The following is a 14,526-nucleotide window of genomic DNA, read 5'->3' on the forward strand; positions in this document are numbered from 1 at the left end:
CTGGCGGGCGGCGCGGCGGTGGCGCCGGCCCCCGGCCCTGACTCCGGCGGCGGCGGGCAGGAGTGGGCGCTGCCGCCCTGAAAGGCTTCCCCGCTGGGCCGGGGCTCCGCGCCGGCCGCGCCCTCTGCCCCGCTGCGGGGGAAGCCGGGCGGGCCGGGGAGAGGGAGCTGCGCACACCGAGCTCGGGAGGCGGCTGCGGGGAGCGGAGCCCTGTCCCGGCCGCTGCGGGAGGCCGGAGGGAGGCGGGGGCCCAGCGAGGAAGGCGAGGTACGAACTTAACGGAGCGAGTGAGGAACTGCGGGGCGTCCTTCCGCACGTTCCGGTGCTTTGTCACGGACGGATCATTGCACTCGAGATACACGACCGAGAGCTGCCTCAGTCACTGCGAACGCTGAAGTAGGAGCTGCAGCTCAGCGTCAGCAGAACCCAGTAATGCGCGTTCCCGGTACCAGGGCTTCGGCTCCGGAGCCTCCACACTCCCCCAGCTCACAGGCACAGGTTTCTGTGTCTTTTTACTGCCCTGCACTGTTCGCTAGCTGAAGCTTCGGCCAAGATGCGATGAATGCATCATTTTACCTGTACAACACTTGTCACTATCTACAGTACAAAAAAAAAAAAAAAGCCTGCCTTGCAGGAGGAAAAATGTGGGGACAGCGAAAAGGTTTGTGTGGGGACATGAACCAAATCCGTATAGAAAAATGGAAACAATGTCAAACTACATAAGGAAAAAAAAATAATCTTAAAATTGTAATGTTATTTGAATAAATGTGCATCACGAATGTTTCTGTTGGCTGGCTATACACCTTTGAACTAAGTCTACAATAATTTGACTTTGGTATATCATAGTTATTAAGATTTTATTCTTCAGCTTAGCTTTTGTGGTTTTATATTGCAAGCAGCAGAATAAATTGTCTTGTGTAGGAGAATGAGGCAACTTCTTTCCAAGTAGGAGAAGGATGCTGTAGCCATTACAGTGCTGGGCGGTATCTTGAAGTACTTGCATTCTTTTTTTTTTCTACTCTGCTACAGACTTCCTGAGGGAAGTTGTTTAAGTCAAGCGCTGATCCTCTGAAGGTGCCTACTACCTGCTAGGGATCGACTTTTGTTTCCATTTGGTATCTATAATAAGGAATTACAGTATTTCTTTACTCCAAGTATATCTTCAGGGTAAAAATGTAACAGATTAGGAATGGCTTGGATATTTGGCAGTTAATGGGGTGGTGGGGGCTTGTTAGCTTTTCAGGAGTGTTCTCTCGATTAACTAGCATACATAATTTAAATGCAGGATATATAAGCTTAGCTCCTTAATAAACAAAATTATCAGTTTCTGGTATAGTACTTCAGCTTTTATAAGTTAACTTTCATACAAAAATTACATATTAACATGGAACTATCTCCCTTAGCTGACTTTTTATCAGCCACCAAGTAGGATTCCTCATCGTGGCTGGAAAGCTGCCTATCAGAAAAGGACCTGGGGTTGCTGTTTGACAGCTGGCTGAACATGAGCCAGCAGTGTGCCCAGGTGGTCAAGGCCAGTGGCATCCTGGTTTGTATCAGCAATAGTGTGGCGAGTAGGACCAGGGAAGTAATTGTCCCTCTGTACTCGCTGGTGAGGCCAGTTTGCATCTCAAGTACTGTGTTCAGTTTTGAGCCCCTCTCAAGAAGAAAGACATTGAGGCACTGGAGGGTGTTCAGAGAAGGGCAACAGAGCTGGTTAAAGGTCTGGAGCACAAGTATTACAAGGAGTGGTTGAAGGAGTTTAGCCTGGAGAAGAGGAGGCTCAGGGGGGACCTTCTTACTCTACAATTACCTGAAAGGAGGTTACAGTGAGGTGGGAGTTGGCCTCTTCTCCCACGTAACAAGTGATAGGATGACAGTAACTGGCCTCAAGTTGCACCAAGGGAGGTTTAGATTGGATCTTAGGGAAATCTTCTTCCCTGAAAGGGTTGTCAAGCATTGGAACAGGCTGCCCAGAGAAGTGGTGGAGTCACTGTCCCTGGTAGTGTTCAAAAAACATGTAGATGTGATGCTTACGGACATGGTTTAATGGTGGGTCTGGCAGTGTTAGGTTGGACTCTGTGATCTTTGAGGTCTTTTCCAACCTCAGTGATTCTACTGTTGAAGATGTGTTTATAGCTGAAGTAGAACAGTTAGTCCCATTCTATATTTACAGAAGCTTTGATACACTAAATAGACATCTCTCTCACTGCCTAAGCTTTCAAAGCATTAGACATAAAGTAAGTCTGCTAGAGGACTTTCAGAGAGGCTACTCTGATGAGGGAGTTTGCTGATTCTGTAGCCTAAGTAAAGTGAAAATTATTGGAGTTGCTTTTTTTTTTTTTTAACTGAAATCCCTTACTTACAGTAGTACTTCCTCTCTCACTTGTGAAATGTAAAGTGCAATTCCTTCTGCCTTGCTTTTTTTTGTGAGCTAGTTCAGCTGCACACAGCCAAGCCAAGATGTGACTAGCACAGCTGTGCTCCTTTAAAACAACAGACAATTATTTCTTTTCCTACAAACTGCCAAGGATTCATGAGTCCGTTCTTTTTTACTTTTTGCACTTGTGCAGTTAACTTGCAATTAAATTGTTTGTTCAGAAGTGGCAGTAAAATTTCTAAACCCATAAATTAAAAAGGAACACTTGAGTGGACATGTAGTCCTCAGTGTGGAGTTTGAAATTGATATGCTACTTAAATAGAAGCAGACTTTCCGTGAGCTGGAGTTCTGGGGTTTTGTGTGTGTTAGCTGACAGGAATGCCTTACAGTTGTGATTAAGGAGATTTAAGTTTATCACAGGTTTATGTATCATCTTACTTTGCTACTTTATTTTTTTCTAGGATAAATGGGTGTGCGTGACTTTTCCCCCGATCTAAAGTGGTTCCATGTCTTGTTTGGTAAGTTTGTCTTTAAAAATTTTGGCCCTTGTTACCCAGCTATACCTTAATATGAAAAGCCCTGGTGAAATGTCTTGCTTGAGGGGATTTCCACAGTGCTGAGATGTTTGAACTTTGTTGTGTTAGCTTTTGGTGAAGGAGACTTTAGTGTCTCTGCTCTCTAGGTCTGCCATGTATGTGCTTTATGCTGTTTCTTAACCCCTTGATTGATTGACTTGTAGCAGAAGATTTTCTGAGCTGCTGCTTATAAGGCCTACTTTTTTACATTTTTGCACTGCCATATTTAATAAATTGCAGCAATTCCACCAATATTCACTTGTTTCTGTTCTCAAGGACTGCTCCTGTATTCTGCGTACACCAGTTGAATCAATCAGACCAGAAGAGCTATCTCAGAGCAGCATCCATGAATGCCTGGTAAGAAGAAAACAGAAAGTTTAACTCCCAAATAATACCCAAATACAAAGCTGATACATATTAAAAATAACCTCATTAGGGAGTACTTTTTAAAATGTTGACAACAAAAATAGAATACTTTGGGGCTTCCACTTTGGAAGAAGACTATAGGTATCTAAGTGTCACTCTTGTGCCAGTTTGAAAACAAACACACACAAAACCTGTAACTCATAAAACTAAGTCTTAGTAATGGTGAAAGTACCAGCTTGAATGTTCTTATTTGAGTACTGGACTTTAGCATTAATAATATTTTTGCATTAATTTAAAAAATATAAATGATTAAAAATTACATAGTTGTTTTGAGAACTGTTTCTTCTCTCTGTTAGGCTGATTCTGATCTAGCCTGGATTCCCCCGTCTACAGGAAAAAATGAAATGGTATTTTGCTCTTCTAATGTCTCTCATTATGAACTCCAGCTGGAAATAGGTAACATAAATGGAACTCAAAATATTTCTTCTTCCTGCTATCAATAGTTTATTGCTAACTGCAATAAATATTAGGTTTGTAAAATGAAGGACTATTCTTGTGTCTCCTTAGTTGAGAAAAGTGCAGAGCATTGCTCATATTTTAGTAATCTCTTATTTCAAGATCTAAGACAAATCAACAATTACCTGAAGTTGTCTCTTGACGTTTGTGCATGTACATGTCAATTTTCAAAATCTGTGGTATGTGACAGTAAATACAGCCTTAAGTAACATCATGTCTTGTAACTTGGCTACCCCAGCTGATTGTTCTAAGGATGGCTGCCTCAGATCCTACTATGCATGCATATGTTCATGTGAATATGCATACTAAGTGTTGTTCATTTAGATGTATAATTGATACTGACGTATGTTTAAATACTTTTACTTGTTCTTAAAATAGCACACCCATGCTTCAACTAATTTGCTGCATATCTTTTGCTGCAACTACTTAAGTTCTTGACATTCTGAAAGAAAAGGACACGCTGCTATCAATTGCAACTTTAAAACTGGAAAATGATCTCTATGTATGAAGGAAACCATGTGGTGGATTATTATGCTTTCCAATGTTAAGGTAGCCATTTCTGGTTTCAGGAAGGAGGTTCAACAACTTAACTTCAGTTTACCTTGCACGGCATACACCTACAGACATGCAAGTTGCTGTAAGGATCACAGACCTAGAAAACTGCTCTGAAGAGCACTTGAAAGCCTTACAGGTAAAGGAACAGCGTTTCTGCACAAAGCCTGATGAAGATAGTGAGGAATACATATGGGATTACTGACCAGAGGTAGCTTTTGTTTGCAATGGGTCATTTCAGTCAAGTTTTTCCCTCCAAAGAAGTAGAATATAATAAACATGATGCATATGTAAATTTGAGAGTTGCTTTCCGAAGACAGCAGCTGACAACTGCTTTAGAAATACTTCTGTAATTGTACAACTTATTTGAAGCATGTTTTGTACTCTTATTTAACACCAAAAGTTTGGACTATGAACAAACTAGATTTACTTCAGACAAGTGCAATTATGGGCAAGCTATTTACATTTCTGTTGCAGGCTATGCACATCACCTGCAGTCTTGTATAAATGCAAGGAAACAGTTCTATTTACTGATTACTGATGTAGTTAATGCTCTTAGTAAGACTGCTGTCTTGTGATTAACACATCCACTTTCATTTAATTCCATAGAATGAGGTGGTTTTATCACACTTTTTCCAGCATCCCAACATAATGACATTTTGGACAGTGTTTACAGCTGGAAGCTGGCTTTGGGTCATCTCCCCATTCATGGCCTATGGTAAGAACTGTTAACTGCAATTTTGGAATAGGAAAAAGGGCTGATACAAGTTGGACCACATGGTCCATGAGAGGTTTCTCTTCAATCATCTCCTGTCTCGTAGTAAAAACAAACTCTCCTGAACCATCTGTTTAGAGAAGACTTCCTCCCCAGTGAAAACTGGTATTTGAACTGCATTAAATTCCACTTAGTCCTAGCATCCACCATGGTGCTAGGAATGGTAACTGGGAGATGTATATCTACATTGAATACAGGTTGGGCATAGACTTCCAGTTAACAGAAGCATGACATGGGGCATCAGTTACATCCATGTAATAACTGTCCTTGATGCACCAGAGTCAATATAACGATGAGACTGCTGCTCTTGATGAGTGTATACCATGAAGGAAGCATAGACAAGAATTTAACAAGACTTGTTAGGCCTAGCTAGGTTTTTTTCACTTCCAGGTTCAGCTAGACACCTGCTGAAGACTTACTTTCCTGAAGGAATGAGTGAAGCTTTGATAGGGAACATTCTGTTTGGTGCAATCAGAGGATTAAATTACATGCACCAGAATGGATATATTCACAGGTAGGAGAATGTCAGTAGGTAAGAACCAAATGATAGCATCTTACCTTAAGTATTGTCTCCCTCCTTTTCCTATATACCTTTTTATGTCAGATGGTACACAAGTAACAATTTTTTCAATACAGCAGAACCAAGTTTGTAAAATCTCAGCAGGAAATGTATTTATACATTTCTTCAAACCAGTTGTTACAGGGATTATCCACCTGCCTGGCTTTGTCCCTTTGAAGCAGAAGAACACCAGAGTTATAGAAAGGGCTTCCTTAGTTTACACCCCTTGCAGGGAACAAGGCCCTTTCTCCAATTTCTGGCACTTTTTTCCTAATCATCTCTCTCAATAGAGAGATGAACTCCACGCTAGCCTCTCACTATAAGTCAATGAAATATGAAAGCCTTTCTGTTCTAATAGTGCTTTGAGTAATTCTTGTAACTAAAATTTACCACTTTATGTTACAGGAATATTAAAGCTAGCCACATTCTGATTTCAGAGGATGGGCTGGTTTCTCTCTCTGGCCTAAACAACCTTTACAGTTTAGTTAACAATGGACAGAAGTCAAAGGTGGTATATGATTTCCCCCAGTTTAGTACATCGGTGCTTCCTTGGCTGAGTCCTGAACTGCTGAGACAGGTTAGTATAAATTACACATAATTTTTCCTATTCAAAGTTAGTGACAGTACTCAATTTCCAACTTAAGTCTGCTTGTAGAAGTACAATGAAAGATGTTGAACTGCAACTTTTAAAGGTACATGTATGTACTGAATTTTTAATTGTTCTAGAGGGAACCAGTTCTAAAGTTGTTGGTAAGGTGATGCTGTACTAAGTCTTTTTACCCAAACCTCCTGGAAACTATTGCAGATCCTGAAACTTGTGTTCAGTAAAGCCATCAGATTTCTGAAAAAAGCCTGAGGTTTCACAATTTAATTGCTTCAATACTGTGTAGGTTATGGGATATTAGAGTCTCGTGTTGAAGGAGGCACTTGTACTCTTGTTGGCATCGCTCAATGGCATCAGTGATCAGTTGTGTTTTCTTTCTCTCACAGGATTTGTCTGGCTATAACATGAAGTCTGACATTTACAGTGTGGGAATTACAGCATGTGAATTAGCCAATGGACACGTTCCATTTCAAGATATGCCTCGTACTCAGGTACAATGCTAAACTTTATCTCTAGTTAAAAACATGCTGAGCTTTTTTTTTGTTTGTTTTACTCAGAGAAACCAGTGCTATTACTGCTGAAATAGTGGCTGCTTTTTGTTGCTTCAAATATGCATGCTTCTTTCTAGAACAAATAATCCTTCTATCCCTGGAGTTTCACATCTTACCCTGAATAGGTCTGAATAGCTGTTGAACTCTCATACTGCTATTCCTTTCCACTAGATGCTGCTACAAAAGCTGAAAGGTCCCACCTACTATCCTTGGGATTTAAGTACCTTTCCCCGGGAGGAGTCCCGGATGAAGAATTCCCGATCAGGTGTTGATTCCGGAATTGGTGAGAGCATGACACGCACAATGACCAGTGAAAGGCTACAAATGCCCTTTTCCAAAACATTTTCACCTGCTTTCCACAACTTGGTAGAACTTTGCTTGCAACAGGACCCTGAGAAAAGGTAACATTCTGGTGAAAACTAATTTCTTTGTCACTTCAATCTAAGATCAAGTATAGCCCACAGTTTAGGATACAGTAATCAGTTGAATGCTGTTGAAGTCAGAATTTCAGACCAGATGTACTATGCAAAACAATACACTTACATTTGTAATTTAAGAATTATCTTGTCTGATAAAGGAATCAAACTTTTAAAGTCATTTGACCCCTGAATTTCTTGCAATATGAATGTGCTTTGTAACAAGTAAAGTTAACTTTCAAACATGTATTTTGTCCAAGAAAAAAAAACAAACCAGAAATCTGAAATATATGTTTTCAGTTCTATGTCTCTTTTGAATGAGGCATTAAATTCCTTGTTAAAGCCTTTAAAAATAGATTTCTTCATTAGTGCTTTCACTATAAATTGAGGCATAGAGTGTAGGAATTGTGTGCTGCTTTTCTCATTCTTCATATTTGTCCTGTGGAGGGAAAACCACAGGGCTTAAATTTATTTGTCAGTCTGACCTATTATCCAAATGCAGTATTTTACTTTCCAAAATGTAATTATATTGTTCATTTTATGATTCAGGCCGTCAGCAAGCAGTTTGCTTTCGCATACGTTCTTCAAACAGGTGAGTTTACCATATTTTGTTAAATGACACAGCTGTAACCTAAATAAGCCACAAAAAGAACTGGATTACAAAATAGTGAAGTTACCTGGAGCCAAAGAGCATCCTGTAAGAGCATACCTGCTTCAGACTTTTTTAACAAAATGGTATTGATAGAGTATAGGAAGCATAAGATTAATCCATTTCCCCATTGATGAAGTTGATTTAACTTAGCCTAACTAATTTTAAAAATGGTTAATATTCTTAATTTAAAGCAGAACTGCACAGCTGATTTAATTAGTCTTGAAAGACTAATAGAGTGGGGAAAGCAAAACCTCTCATCCTGTTACTTTCAGTATTGTAACATGCAAGAACATGGCTCTGATTTCACATGCTTTTAATGAAGTCAGTTGCAAAGTTATGGAGACTTTTATGTGCAGCTTTATTTTAACTTTTTTTCTTTCTAGATAAAGGAACAAACACAGAATTCACTACTGTCCCTATTACCACCTCCTATTCAAAATAACAGATCAGAGTTCTTGGCGCTACCCTCAACAGCAGTTGGGACTGAACTTGGACGTATTGCTACAAATCAAGATGATACAGACTGGGAATTCTAAATAAATACCAATGATACCTCTCTAGTGTTTCAGAGAAGGAAAATGTGATTTGTATTTGCTGCTTTTGTATCGTTAAAATACAATTAGACCAAGTATACTTGAAATGCCATGAAGTGGCTATAATTCATTAACTTCCTCTTAGCATCACAAAATGCAGCGTGCCTCACTCTGATTGTAAGGAAAACTGTGTATAAAGAATGGCTGAGTGCTTACCTCTCTCTTTCAAAGTCTTTCTTAAAAAGGAGGTCCCTTCTGTAATCTTACTCTGTACTGTATTATCAGCTCATATTGCTGCAGTCCACTTGTCTTTCTGAATTCAGGCCTGCCGTCTGTCTGTGATCTTATTTAAACATCTATTTGTCTTTTCATATGATGCAAATCATTTTAGTAAGGAGAAATCCTCCACTTCCAAGTTGAAATGTGAAACTGCACAAATTAGTTGCTTATGTAAATAAATGTTTCTCTCTCAAAAGACATTTTTCTCACTTGACATGCTGTCATATTTGCCAGAAGTTAGCTATGCATCATTTTTTATGCAGTTTTAATACTGCATGTGTCCCAAAGAAGTTAAGCTGCTTAGAAGTGTGACTCATGTTCTTGCATCTGTCCACAGTCTTAGTACAAATCTGGGCTTTTGCATCTCTCTCTGTTTATTGTTGTGTCATTTTAGCAGTTAACCTGAGGATGTCTCACTATGCAAAGTAAGTCTCAAGTTCTAGCAGCTACGGGTTAATTTTGAAGAGTCATATTAAATAATCTAAAGTTACTGTGTATCTTTTTATTTATACTGTATTCCTGTTCTCCACCAGAATTTACCAGAACTTAATACTGTTTTCTTAGAAGAAAAGGCAATATGCATTAAGCTTCACTGGCACTGCTGCTGGCAAACGAGCCTCTTTTGCAGGGCACAGTTAAACTCCCATGGATAGATTCAGCCATAGTAAGAACCTAATAACCCCCTAGGATCCTAGTGAATTTATCTGTTGTAAGTCAGATGAAAAGCTGTCTTCTCCCTACAATTCAGTAAGTTCTCATCTGTACCAGGCAACTCAAACTGAACAAAAGCAGCTTTTTTCTTTCAAAAACCTGGATATTCTCATCATGTTGTAGCAAAAGTTGTGTCCCAAAGCCACTAGTACTTTACTGATGGCAGCATGATGGTAAAAAAGCATAAATAGATATTGAATGGATATATTTTAAATTTTCAACATAAACAACATTCCACGTAAGTCTTCAAGTCTTCCACAGCTGAGCAGGCCTGTAGCCAACTTTGAGAATACCACTGTATTGCCAGCAGCTTTGCTACAAGGCCATGAAGACCAAATGACTGAAATACAAGCCTGAGAGACACATAAAATTATAAATGACCACATAAAAGTATTAACAAAAAAGTTGATTCTATTCATTATGCTGTGAAGAGAGCTCTATATTTCTAAACCTAACATGTGAAACTTAAAATTAAAAACCTGTCAATAAACTTACCCTATCTGCCTCCATTTATATCTGTAATTCTTGGACTTCTGTTTTCTCCATACCCCAGCCATACTAACAGCTTCTTGTTACTGCAGGAAAAAAATTCATATATATGTCAATCATTAGGTAAGAAAATAGTTGTCTAAGCTAGAAAATTACTCTGATTAAAAATATTAATAAATTGTGTACTCTTGGAGAAGTTACTATTTTTATGAGAACTGCATGTTCTTAATTCTTAACCATTACAGATTTGGACTGTTTACAAGTCAAATACATGAGATAGCATCTACAAGTAACTTTTGACTAACAGTACATGTAAAAACCAAGTCAAATAATTGAGAACACAGATGAAGTTCTATATATTTTAATTACAGACCTCTGAATAAACATTACTACTATTAAAACCTGTAGAAAAATTCGGGCAGCTTAACTGTTAGTATTTTCAAGCTTCTCTTGCAACAAGTGCTGTGGACTCTATAAAAATGAACTTGGATACTAATAAGAATGTCAGCACAAAGTTATTCAAACCACCATGTGTTCCAGTGGAGTTACTTTGCTGCCCTCTCTTTCTGTGAAAAAAAAAAAATCAAAAACTTGTTTCTAAACACTGTTCCTATTTCTGTACTGACATTAAGAAAAAAATGAAATACAATTTTTTTAAGTTAAAAAGCTCACAAGTCTTTACTCTTAGAATTACTGCTTGTCAACACCTGTGTCTCTTCAAACAAAAGCAATTAAGAGGCACTGTGACTTCTTAAAATAACCAGAAATACTTGAAAATACTCCCTGGATTGTATTTGCTGAAAGGTTTGATATCATTTGCTCATTAACTGTGATGCTTTCTATTAAGGAATAATGCAAAATAAATATTAGTTAGGAAAGAAGATGCATAATCATATTATTAAGGTTTCAACTACCTGTCACTGAAAAGATGATCTTGGAAACAATTGTTCTGAAAATCTGAAGGTTTTACATACAGTTTTCAAAATCTGAGATTCATGATTTGCATTATTAAGATTCAAGTTGCAGGGACTTTCTATTCCAAGCTGACAGTTTTAACCACTATAGTTTTTTGTTGGGTTGTGTTTTTTTCAGAGCACTTGTTTATTCCTGCTCATACCAATGATGTGTGTTATCAGCATGTAAACTAGAACTAAACTTGGGCTTCAAATTTCCAAGTATCTTACATTTAGGCTCCCTGTGATGTATTTTCAAAGGGGCTTATAAAATTTAACACATTTGCAAAAGCCCATGGTTACTGGTTAATCTGTAGCCTGGTTACTTTTGAAATACTTGTGAAAACAACACAAGTGGGTTTTTTGCAGCCACCTTTCTTTATGCTAGCATTTACCACTATGTAAAATAAAGACCTGTATAATAGAAAAGTTAATTAACATTATCCTGAATATATGCTCAATGCTGTTGAGTGTCTCACTGTCTTGGCCTGATACCACAGCAGTTTGTGAATGACTGAATGGATGAACACAGAAAAAAATGTGATCTACTTAGAATCAACTTGATCTGATACATGAATTCATCACTTTAAAGAGTCCCAATGCAACAAATATCCATTGAAGAGGGAACAGTTTCTTCCACCTGATGAACAGAAATAAATATTTTTTTTTTAATTACAGAGCTTTACCTTACCTCTCTCTTTTCCCTACCTCTCTCCTTCTCTTCCAGTGCTATCAAAATAGTTTTTAACCTAGAGGATGGGTAAAAATATGGGAAAGCATTTGAAAACCATTATTCTGAACCTCTCTTGACAAGAGGCAGGTACCAGAGTAGGTGGCTTACATACCCTGCCTTTAATACTATTAAGTAGCTTTACTAAAGTATTTTAGCTTGTCTAATAAACCTCTGAAACAACTAAGCTAGCACTAATAACCTGTCCTGATGATGTCCATCCCTTTCCTGTATGAATTAGGAAAAAACTACTAAAATTCAGAAATAGTACACATTACAGAAAAGACCTCAAAGGACTATGAGTAAGAACCATACTATGAAATTAAACAATCCAATGTAACAGACAAGCAAAGACTTGAGGTTATAAGAAAAGAAAGCACTGAAAATTGAGCTGGTCTACTAATAACCTGGTAGCAGAATAACATTTGGTATTTAACGTAATTAAATCTATCCAGAAACTTGAGATAGGATGAAGGAAAGAATATTAGGTTTAAACAGGTGCCTGTGGAAACCTCCATAATTCCCAGATGAAAACAACTAGTTCTGCTCTATAAATTAGTTACATATATATTTGTTTCTTATCCAAAAGTCCCAGAAACATCTGTAAAAATGCCCCAAAAGCCCATATGAACTTAGCTGCAATCAAGTGGTGGTTTTATTTTTAGATATGATTATAGAATACACCATTATTACTGGATTTACCTACATACCCAGATTCATGGGATTAACTTGTCCTCTCATAAAATCCATCTGCAATGGAGGAGAATGGATTGCTGGCAGGATGCAGAGATTCTCCTATGTTTTGTCAAAATTTACATGACATATGGGTCAAGAGTACCAATGCTGAGTTATTTATTACATTTTATTTTCACAGTTTGTTTATTCTACATTCTGATATCAATTATCTTACTAATTCTCACATTTCATGTAGTCAAAAGAAAAATATTCTTACATGCAGATTTCCTTTTGCTCATGTGAAATCTGGCAAGTCAGTTAAAGATGAGGTTAATGCTTTCCTGGTTTGAGGTACCTGTTGTTCTACAGTAGCTGATGGAGCCATCACAGACCTGTGGAGCGATATATTTGGCTGGCTGTCATGCTCTTTTACATGCTCCACTTTCTGCTTCAGGTTTTCCTTATCATGGGAGAACACATGATTTTGAATCCTTGGAGCCTGCAGCATGTGATGTTGAAAAAGGTGGTTCAGCATACTTTTCATGATTTTTCTTTACAACATTACTGTATTTCCTCAAGCTAGTTTTGAGGACAAAGTAGTTTGGTTTTCCTTCTTAAATAGCATATTTATTAATATTTGACCCAGATGTTGGTGGCATGGCATGGCACATTTCTCTACATTGCTTCTCTTTTGACTTCCAGTCAGGATTTTTTGGAAACTTTTCTTTTTCCTTATGCTGGACTTGTAAAATGACACATTTTGGGCAATTTGCTGTAAAGGTGAGCCATGGCCTACAAAGATGCCCTGCTTGAATATCAGCATCACAAGCATTTAAAATGGAAGAATTTTACTGTTTCAGACTTTGTGCTTATTCTTTTACTGTGAGACTTTTTAACAAATTCAAATTTACTGTTATTTCTTTTTTCCCCCCTTTTTTTTCAAAAGTGGTTGTTGGTTGGTTTGGTTTGGGTTTTTTTGCGGGGGGGTTGTTTTGAGATTTGGTTTGAGTTTTATGTGTTTGCTGGGGTGAGAAGGGGTGGAGACGGCTTCCCACCTCCTCCCCCCCTCCCCTCCCAGTACATTAATCTGTTTATTTTCACTATGGGGGTTAACTATTACATCTGGCAGTGGGTGTGGATGTTTATCCACAAGAAGATCTTGCTTTTTGTTTCTGTGTCACTGTTTGAGACCTGCCTGTATCCATCTGAAAAGCCGTGTGCTCTTCCATTTTACTGAATACAGTACAGGGGAACTGTACAGGGAATTCTCAGCCAGGGAGGGCTCTACAGCTTTTACAGTTTGAAGAAAAGGTTACATAAATTTAAAATACAGGATTATTAAAGCAAGCAGCTTGGTTCGTGGGAATTTTTTCTTTTTGACTGCGTTTCCCTTTGGATCACATTGCCGCAATCACCGACGGCAGCGCGGCCGCTTCGCTCGGGCCGAGTCCGACATGGCGGCCCCGCCACCGCCCCCCGGCGGCCGTTACCGCCGCCCGCGCGGCGCGAGGGCAGGGCGGGAAAGCCGCTGAGGGCTGAGGGGCAGCGGCGTGACCGGGGCGGGCAAGCTGCTCGGTAAATAAAGGCACCGGGGACGGGAGGGCGACACGGCAGGAAAAAACATCCCCTAAAGCACCTGTCTTCAGAAGCAGCAACCGGCGGGTTTCAGGCGAGAGGCTGGGAGCCCTTCCTGCCCTCCGTGAAGAAAGCGAGCAGCCCCGGGGGCAGAGTACAAAAATAACACCCAGGGAAAACAGTCTTTCTGCAAGTATCTGTGGACTTACACAGCAGTTTCAAGCATAGCCGCACTGAGGAATGCAAGAGCACCTTCCACACCGCTTTGAGGAAAAAGGAAGAGACAGGTAAGGCTTAGGCTTAACTATAGGTATGTACCTGATGGTTTTCTCTCATCTCCCAAAGCCTTCAGTTATTTTAAATTAATTCTGCTGGAAATATACAAGCGAGTAATTCTCACCTAATCGTAACTGTCCTAAAGGTTACCGCAGCAATACCAAGACTACTTTAAAAAGACGTTCTGCAAATTATTGTCACCAGGCTTCATGTTGAGAAAGCTGCCTTGAGAGAGTTAACATTTAAAACAAGTCGAAATTAACCAAATTTTAAATAACGACAACAATTTAAGTAATTAAAGCAATTTCGCTTTGGAGGGCCTCCAGAGGCCCACTGGGTCCAGCCCCTGATCAGGCCGGACT

General features: G+C 39.1%; 1 protein-coding gene and 1 long non-coding RNA gene across 6 annotated transcripts in view; both read left to right on the forward strand.

Annotated features, from left to right (window-relative positions):
- Positions 1–19: 19 nt before the first annotated feature.
- STRADB (STE20 related adaptor beta) lies at positions 20–9,979 on the forward strand. Of its 3 annotated transcripts, none has more exons than XM_048309132.1 (12): positions 20–267; positions 2,839–2,895; positions 3,229–3,309; positions 3,675–3,774; positions 4,404–4,525; positions 4,996–5,104; positions 5,552–5,675; positions 6,126–6,297; positions 6,711–6,815; positions 7,047–7,276; positions 7,841–7,883; positions 8,327–9,979. In XM_048309132.1, exons 2-12 carry the CDS (start codon positions 2,884–2,886, stop codon positions 8,477–8,479), a joined length of 1,251 nt encoding a protein of 416 aa, XP_048165089.1. In that variant the 5' UTR covers positions 20–267; positions 2,839–2,883; the 3' UTR covers positions 8,480–9,979. The 3 variants fall into 3 exon arrangements, with proteins under 3 accessions (XP_048165089.1, XP_048165091.1, XP_048165090.1); XM_048309134.1 differs by having other exon boundaries at positions 5,026–5,104; XM_048309133.1 differs by lacking the exon at positions 20–267 and adding an exon at positions 956–1,115.
- A 3,765-nt stretch (positions 9,980–13,744) lies between these two features.
- LOC125328353 overlaps positions 13,745–14,526 on the forward strand; it is a 31,026-nt gene continuing 30,244 nt past the window's right edge. Inside the window, exon 1 of one of the 3 annotated variants that reach the window (XR_007204677.1) lies at positions 13,745–14,175. This is a non-coding gene — a long non-coding RNA (uncharacterized LOC125328353). The remainder of the gene's footprint in view (positions 14,176–14,526) is intronic. The other 2 variants (XR_007204676.1, XR_007204678.1) reach the window with 2 other exon arrangements.

Source organism: Corvus hawaiiensis, chromosome 7, assembly GCF_020740725.1.
Source record: "Corvus hawaiiensis isolate bCorHaw1 chromosome 7, bCorHaw1.pri.cur, whole genome shotgun sequence".
In the NCBI taxonomy this organism is placed as follows: domain Eukaryota; kingdom Metazoa; phylum Chordata; class Aves; order Passeriformes; family Corvidae; genus Corvus; species Corvus hawaiiensis.